Raw genomic sequence first — 8,821 nt, forward strand, 5'->3', positions numbered from 1 at the left:
AGACACGCAGGGGAGGTAGTAAGGAGAGCGAGCCAGGAGAAAGAGCAAGGAGAGACAGCCAGGGGAGAGAGCGAGGAGAGGCAGCCAGGAGAGAGAGTGAGGAGAGACAGCCAGGAGAAAGAGCGAGGAGAGACAGCCAGGGGAGGGAGTAAGGAGAGATAGCCAGGAGAAAGAGCAAGGAGAGACAGCCAGGGGAGGGAGTAAGGAGACCAGCTATAGAGGACTACAAATCCCAGCAACACATTATAGAGCAATACAAAATAATATGAAGCTACATACTCGGTGTTGTTCTGGGTTGGTGCCCTGATGACCCTGGTGGCCTGTGTGGGCTCTCAGATGGGCTGTGCAACTCTCACTTGGGCTGTGTGACCCTCAGGGGGCTGTGCACACTCTCGGGTGGGCTATGCACCTCTCAGGTCGGCTAAGAGGCTCTTAGGTGGGCAGTGCAACTCTCAGGGGGGCTGTGTGCCTCTCAGGGTGGCCATGCGCACTCTCCGGTGGGTTATTAGGCTCTTAGGTAGGCTGTATACCTCTCAGGTGGGCTGTCTGGGCTATGGTGTCTCACAAGGGGTCTGCAGGAGGGAAGCATGCTGACAGGAAGATGGAGGATGAGGAGAAGAAGGCAATGACAGATGCGGCTGCCTTGGTCCCCGGCAAGCGTGATCTCGAGCAGCCGCATCTGCCTGAAACCAGATCTTCCTCTGAGCTGCGGGTAAAGAGGCACAGGCTGCCCGCAGCTCAGAGTAAGATTCAGCTTCAGGCAGATGCGGCTGCTCGAGATCACGCTTGCCGGGGACCTCGGCAGCCGCATCTGTCAGAAAGTGTCGGCACCGAGCGTCTTGTGTCCGGGTGCCCGCTGGCTGGACACAAGACTCCAAAATCGGACTGTCTGGGTGAAAACCAGATGGGTGGCAACCCTTCCTAATATGTATAACCATAAGAGTTCAGAGTGGGTGTACTTTCTTTTTCACACAACTGTATTTAGAGAGTCCAGAATTCATGTGAACGAACGGCCTAGATTGTCCAGTTTGCAGTGCGCATTGAATTCGGGGGGTCGGTCTAGAAGACGGACATGGGTATCCTTCTGTGTCTAAAGCAGGGGTAGCAAACCTCCGGCCCTCCAGCTGCGGTGAAACTACAAATCCCATGATGCATCTCTCTTTGGGAGTCATGTCTGTGGCAATGCCTCATGGGATTTGTAGTTCCACCACAGCTGGAGGGCCAGAGGTTTGCTACCCCTGGTCTAAAGCAATGATGGAGGAGATAGAAGAGCTACAACAGGCCTGTTGTGATGATGAGGAGGTATGGGAATAACTTGGGGTACAGAAAACCCAGTCGCAATCAAGCCTACCCAATGTATATGGGGAACGTTCCTGGGTTGCAGGTAGAATTGGGACCCGGGGTGATACATCCATGAGGAGAGGGTGGTGCCTAAAAAGACCAGTAATAGGCCATTGAGATATCTGACTCTGAGGGAAGAATGGTCCAAGTTCCAGATGCACACTACTACAAGGATGGTTCTTGTATGCTTTCCATTGGGCTTGACACATTAGTGGGCTAGCTGGTCCTGGGCTTGACACATTAGTGGGCTAGCTGGTCCTGGGCTTGACACATTAGTGGGCTAGCTCGCCTGAATACTCGGTATCAGCACTAATTCTAGTATCGATAGTTGCCACACAGCAAAGTGATCAGACACAGCGCCTGAGGAGTCAACATTCTATGAACTGCTGATTAGTGGGACGGAATTCTTCCTTTCACACTCTCCATACTGACTCTCGTCACAGAAGGTGGAGCGGGTGGTGCGGGGAGGAGAGCTCCGCCTCCTGGGACACCGCTGACAGCGGTCTCCTCCCTGCTCCTCCAGCTCCGCCTCCTTTTGACGGCTGTCTCCTCCCCGCACCACTCTCCGTCCTGATTTGCTTGTCACAGAAGGTAAGGCGGGGCAGTGCGGGAGGAGAGCTCGGCCTCGTGGGACACCTCTGACAGCGGTCTCCTCCCTGCACCTCCAGCTCCGCCTCCTGTGACGGCTGTCTCCTCCCTGCACCACTCTCCGTCCTGATTTGCTTGTCACAGAAGGTAAGGCGGGGCAGTGCGGGAGGAGAGCTCGGCCTCGTGGGACACCTCTGACAGCGGTCTCCTCCCTGCACCTCCAGCTCCGCCTCCTGTGACGGCTGTCTCCTCCCTGCACCACTCTCCGTCCTGATTTGCTTGTCACAGAAGGTAAGGCGGGGCAGTGCGGGAGGAGAGCTCGGCCTCGTGGGACACCTCTGACAGCGGTCTCCTCCCTGCTCCTCCAGCTCCGCCTCCTGTGATGGCGCTCTCCTCAGCCTCCTGAAAGTTTCCCTCCTCCCCGCTGGTCAATGCGTCAGAGAAGAGAAACTAGAGGTGAGCCGCATTTTCGGCATAAAAATTGTACTTTTTCGGCCAACCAAAATCTTGGAACATGCCAAGTGTGCCATCAGGGAAGAAACATCCATTTTAGGAAAAACCTGATCATTCAGTATATTCAGGGAGGCAGCTGACCTCATTTTTTGGGGACACAGCATTGCCAAATCTAGACCTGACCAACTGAAGATACCCCACATAATAATACTGCCCCCCAAAGGCATGTACAGTAGGCACAACGTCTCATCACTTCCTCCACCTCACATCTTACCCCTGATGCCCCCATCACTCTGGAACGGGGTAAATCCGGACTCATCAGACCACATGACCTTTTCCCATGGCTCCAGCCTCAAATCTTTATGCTCCTGTTGTGTACCTTGGTATGAGCCTGATGCACCCCCATTTTTAAGATGCCCCCAAAATTATTGGTGACAGATTTCTGGCACAGGAAGCAGAGATCGAAGACGTAAAGACAAAAGGGCCTCTGGCCGATATAAGGAGTGAAAGAATGCGGCGCGCCCATCGGCAATTCCGCGTGCGGTCAAATGACGGTAACAGTGGGATCGGCTGAAGACGCATGGTGACATAAACCCAGAACACTACACTACTATGGGTCAAGCACGTGTAACGCATAGGGTGCAGGGATCAGGAGTAACGCAGAACACAGGGATCAAGAGTGCAGGGGGCAGTAGTAGGTCACACATGGAGTACAGGGGTCATAAGTAGGGGACAGTAGAAAGGAACACAGAGTTCAGGGGTCAGCATTAGGTAGGGTCAGTAGTAAATGATGCAAGGTTCAGTAGTATGAAAGTAGGGTACAGGGGTCATTAGAAAGTGATGCAGGGTTCAGGGGTCAGTATTAAGTAATGCAGGGTTCAGTAGTAAATGATGCAAGGTTCAGGGGTCAGTATTAAATGATGCAAGGTTCAGAGGTCAGTAGTAAGGAACGCATAATTCAGGGGTCATTAGAAACTGACGAAGGGTTCAGAAGTAACGTTTGGTTCAGGGGTCATTAGTAAGTGATGCAGAGTTCAGAGGTCAGTAGAAGATGACGCAGAGTTCAGGGGGACAGTAGTAAGTAATGCAGAGTTCAGGGGGACAGTAGTAAAGCAGGGGTCAATAGTAAGCAATGAGGTCAGCAGTAAGTGATGCGGGGCTCAGAGGTCAGTGATGCAGAGTTCAGGGGTCAGTAGTGTCACAGGGTCAGTAGTAAGTAAGGCAGAGTTCAGGCGTCAGTAGCAAAGCAGGGTTCAGGGGTCAATAATAATCAACGCAGAGTTCATGGGTCAGCAGTAATGCAGGGAACAGGGGTCAGTAGTAAGTAACGCAGGGTTCAGAGTTCAGTAGTAAGTAATGCATAGTTCAGGGGTCATTAGCAAGCGACGCAAGATTCAGTAGTAATGCTTTGTTCAGGGGTGATTAGTAAGTGACGCAGAGTTCAGGGGTCAGTAATAAGTGACGCAGAATGAAAATATGGAGTGGAAATGACGGGGGGGGGGGTAGTAATGCAGAGTTCAGGAGTCAGTAGTAACGCAGGGTTCAGAGGTCAGTAGTGACGCAAAGTTCAGGGGTCAGTAGTAAGCGTTGCAGGTTTCAGAGGTCTGTAGTAACGCAGAGTTCACTGGACAGTAATACGTGACACAGCGAGTTCAGGGGTCAGCAGTAACGCAGGGTTCAGGGGTCAGTAGTAAGTAACGCAGTGTTCAGGGGTCATTAGTGTCGCAGGGTTCAGTAGTAACGCAGGGTTCAGTAGTAAGTAACGCAGGGTTCAGTAGTAACGCAGGGTTCAGGGTTCAGTAGTAACGCAGGGTTCAGGGTTCAGTAGTACGTAACGCAGCGTTCAGGGGTCAGTAGTGTCGCAGGGTTCAGGGGTCAGTAGTAAGTAACGCAGGGTTCAGTAGTAACGCAGGGTTCAGGGGTCAGTAGTAAGTAACGCAGCGTTCAGGGGTCAGTAGTGTCGCAGGGTTCAGGGGTCAGTAGTAAGTAACGCAGTGTTCAGGGGTCAGTAGAAAGTGATGCATTGTCCTATAGGCAGCCATCAGTGCAAGAACAAACCTGGCTGTATAGGACCGCAGATCACTGCCACCAAGGACAGCGCTGGGGATGCTCGTTTCCCGGGGATAGACCTCTAAAAATGGGGACTAATGATAACTTATCTGAAGACGACCTTTATCAATCACCTTACAACGGATATCATAAGAAGGAGATATATATATTTATTCTCATTTGTTACATTGTAATGTCTGTTAATATATTTGTATCTTTATCAGGGAAATGTGAAATGTTCCATCTGAAGACGTCATATCTTCCACTTTCCTCCAGCAGGGGGCTCTCCAGAGTCCATGAAGCTGCCTGTGCAGACTGATCACTACTGCAGTGACATGGTCAGTCCCGTCATGTAGTCTGATCTCCCCTTCTCTTCATCCACACGCAGTGAGATCTCTGGTGTCTGTTCAGATGAGTCTTCCTCGAAAAACATTTGCCGCACTCAGGGCAAGCATACGGCTTCTCGCCCGTGTGAGACCTCTGATGTACGTAAAGCTGGGACGCATATAAATAACTTTTTCTGCACTCAAAACAGGAATATGGCTTCTCGCCTGTGTGCGTTCTCTGGTGCCTGGTAAAACTGATCTTATTTGAAAAACTCTTTCCACACTCAGAGCAGGAATGCGGCTTCTCCCCAGTGTGAGACCTTTGGTGTGTAACAAGGTCTGATTTCTGTCTATAACATTTTCCACACTCAGGGCAGGAATATGGTTTCTCCCCCGTGTGGAATCTTTGATGTATAGAAAGATGGATTTGTTGTGAGAAACATTTTCCGCATTCAGAGCAAGAAAATGATTTCTCACCCGTGTGCAACCTCTGATGTTTGAATAGATTGGACTTTTGGGAAAAACATTTCCCGCACTCAGAGCATGAATATGGCCTCTCCCCCGTGTGAGATCTTTGATGTATAACCAGTTCTGATTTCCGTGAATAACATTTCCCGCACTGAGGGCAGGAAAACAGCTTCTGCCCTGTGTGTGATCTCTGATGTCTGGAAAGGTTGGACTTCTGTGAAAAACATTTATCGCACTCATGGCAGGAATATGGCTTCTCCCCTGTGTGTAATCTCTGATGCTCAGAAAGATTGGACTTCTGTGAAAAACATTTCCCACACTCCGAGCAAGAATATGGCTTCTCCCCTGTGTGCAGTCTCTGATGCTCGGAAAGATTGTACTTCTGTGAAAAACGTTTCCCACACTCAGAACAAGAATATGGCTTCTCCCCCGTGTGTAATCTTTTATGCTCAGAAAGATTGGACTTCTGTGAAAAATGTTTCCCACACTCAGAACAAGAATATGGCTTCTCCCCTGTATGAGACCTGTAATGTGTGACAAGCTCTGATTTATAAAGAAAACATTTTTGACACTCTGAGCAGGAAAGAAGCTTCTCACCCATATGAGATCTCTGATGTTCAGAAAGACTTAATTCAGAGGTAAATCTTTCCCCACACTCGGGGCAGGAAAATGTCTTCTCCTCCTGAATTCCGGCACCATCCCCCACAGGACGAGGTTTCTCAGATTTAAAGGATTTCAATGCTCTATCCACACTGTGAAGTCCACCATCCATAGCTGAGCTCATTGTCTCTTCTCCCGCACAATCTGCTGGGATGTCCTCATCTTCCATCTTACAACCTGGAGATAAAGTCAGAGGATCCTTTGAGGGTTTCTCCATGGCGTGTCCTGGAAACATAGAAACACATGATGGAGAGATATGAGAGGGTTAGATGACTTCACTCAACATTCCATCTGGATCAGGAGGTCTGAGGGAGCAGATGTTCTCTGTGGAGGTCCCAACCAGCCGGGACTCCTCCCCTCTTCAGTCAAAAGGCCTTTGGTCTTCCTCCCAGATCACTTCTACATTTACATAGCCCTGTCAGAAGAGGAGGAGCCAATGGGGACTGGGAGGAGCATGCTCTTCACCCAACCACAAACCTAGGCACTGGGTCATGTGATCTCTGAGGAACAAGAGGATCAAAGTTCAGACTTGTAGACCCTTCACCACAGAACAAGTGACAACAGGCCTAGGCTTCTGGTGATGAGCAGCAGTGGACGGGTATCAGTACAGAGAGGCAACTATAATCAATATATTGCTGGCTGACATCACAGCTCCCACCCTACTCAGGACCAATCAACAGAGCAGAGATAACAGAAGAATATATTATGGGTCACCTTTGCTGATCTCTGTAGGAGTGTCCTCCTCTTTCAGTGTCCTCATCATTCCATCCTCCTCCGTATGTTGCTGATCATCCCTCACATACGTCTCTTCTACGTCACCCTCAACTTTCACCTTCATCAGATCTTCACCCTAAACCAAGAGAACGGCAGAAACTCTCATCTGTAAACTAGAAGCATTTTATGGAGAGCACAAACAATCCCAATCTCTGCGTTCATTGAAGGACACGGCGAAGATGGTAGATCTTTGGGGCATCACAAAAGCAGTGTCAACCGAGTGGTGGGCCAGAAGATGACCAATCCCCCTAAAACAAGACAAGCAGAATCATAATGCCGCCTGCAAAACCTTGCGCCCAAAACTTGTATCCACAGATGTGAAGAAATCAACCTTCAACCTGGTAGATTAGAACATGGAAAAGTTGGGAAGAGAAGACAAAGTGTCCTCTTTACAAATCTGAGAAACGGAAGCACTATGCCCAGCCCGGGATGCACCGGCTGCTGTAGCTGAATGAGCTGTGACTGGAAACGGAGGTTCCTGACTCCTAATAGCTTGGACAATACTCCTTCCTCATCCATCTTGAAATCATAGCGGAAGAGTTCTCTCTGGAGAACCATCCGTGACAACAAAGAGAAAAGGCAGAAACCACCTTGGGAAGGAAAGATAGCCTTGGCCAGAGTACAACCTTCTCCGTATGTAAAACCAAAAAGGGGGACCTGCACACCAAGGCCGCCAACTGTGAAACCCTAGAGGCCAAAGTAACCTCCACCAAAAAGGCCACCTTCCCACATGGGGTCAACATGGGAAGCTCCTTTATGCTCTCAAAAGGAGGTTCTTGCGTAACAGAGACCACATATTTAGGTCCCACAGCGGCAACAGGGACCTCACAGGGGGCACAGTGTGAGCAATTTCTTGAACAAATGTGCAAACCACGGAATTGGACACCAAGGGCCATCGAAAGAATGGCCAAGGTCGAAATTTGACCCTTGACAGTACTCAATGCCAACCATTGATCCACCAACTTCCCTACGCGGACTCACACCAAGCAAAGCGTGTGATGATAGCTCCTTTGAGAAGTAGGTTTGCGAGCCTTGTGCATTGAGGGAATCACAGTGACGGGCAAACCCGTCTCACCATCTGGCTCTCAAAAGTCAAGCCGTTAAAGCCAGCGATTGTAAAGCAGGACGGAAGATGGAGCCATAAGGCTGGAGATCAGGCCAGAGTGGCAACGCTAGGTAGCATCAGCTACCAGACAAACCACAAACGCATTCCAAGACCTTTGCGGTTCATCTGGTATCCCCTCGGCTTCTAACATCTGAAGAAGATGCCGTAGAAGCTACAGAGGCGGGAAGGCATAGATTAGGGTGCACCAGTCCCGTGGAGACACAAGAGCATCCATTGCATCTGTCCATGGATCTTTGGTCCTGGCCACAAACTGAACTACCTTCCTGCTGACACCAAGAGATCCAAGTCCAGTGGTTCCCAAGAAAGGCAAATCTGATGAAAAAATTTGGATGGAGCAACCGCTCCCTGGAGCCCAGGACTGGTGACTGAGATAGCTTGCCAGTTGTGGACCCTGGGAATGTACACTGTGGAAAGAGCCAGAATGTGCCTCTTGAAGAATGCCCAACACTTCCTTTACAATGGCCACACTTCTTGTTCCTCCTTAATAATTGATGTAGGCCATGGCCAAGATTTTGTCCAACTGCACCACACCTTCTCCAGAGGATCCTTGAAATGCTTGGTCCAGTTCAGAAGCTCTACCTTCCTTCTGAGGCGAGATGTCAAGGAGATCCAAGTCAGGTGTTTCCCACCCGGTGAAGCAACCACTCTCCTGGATCCCAGGACTGGTCATTGAGATAGTCAGTTGTTGACCCCAGGAATAAAACTGTGGGAAAAGCGGGAATGTGCCGCTCTGCCCATTGAAGAATGTCCCACACTTACCATGGCCACACTTCTTGTTCCTCCTTGATGATTGATGTAGGCCATGGCGGACCCGCAGCAAAAGGGTTTAGATTCTTGAGATCCAGCATCGGGTGAACACCATCCTTTTTGGGGACAATCACCCCCTAAAGCAAAAGATCCATAACTGCTTGATGCCAGTCAATGAGGCGGGGTGCAGGTTTGAAGGGAAATACCTCTCCTCCAGGGGAGACAGGAAGTCTATATTGTAACTGAAGATATCAGCTCATGCACCCAATTGTTTGAAATGGGAGACAGC

The 8,821-nt window shown here is 50.0% G+C and overlaps 1 protein-coding gene across 23 annotated transcripts in view; it reads right to left on the minus strand.

The window, feature by feature from the left end:
* Positions 1-5,917, minus strand: part of LOC108803293 (zinc finger protein 84-like) — a 17,250-nt gene extending 11,333 nt beyond the window's left edge. For 5 of the 23 annotated variants that reach the window (XM_018575146.1, XM_018575144.1, XM_018575134.1 and 2 more), the window contains exon 1: positions 4,910-5,917. In XM_018575146.1, the coding sequence (XP_018430648.1) occupies positions 4,910-5,826 (917 nt within the window). In that variant the 5' untranslated portion in view covers positions 5,827-5,917. Of the gene's footprint in view, positions 1-2,674; positions 2,676-2,714; positions 2,734-2,988; positions 2,990-4,813 lie in introns of all 23 variants that reach the window. The other 18 variants (XM_018575142.1, XM_018575133.1, XM_018575128.1 and 15 more) reach the window with 14 other exon arrangements.
* Between the last annotated feature and the right edge of the window lie 2,904 nt (positions 5,918-8,821).

This window comes from Nanorana parkeri, unplaced genomic scaffold (genome assembly GCF_000935625.1).
Source record: "Nanorana parkeri isolate BGI_ZX_2015 unplaced genomic scaffold, ASM93562v1 scaffold3576, whole genome shotgun sequence".
NCBI lineage: Eukaryota > Metazoa > Chordata > Amphibia > Anura > Dicroglossidae > Nanorana > Nanorana parkeri.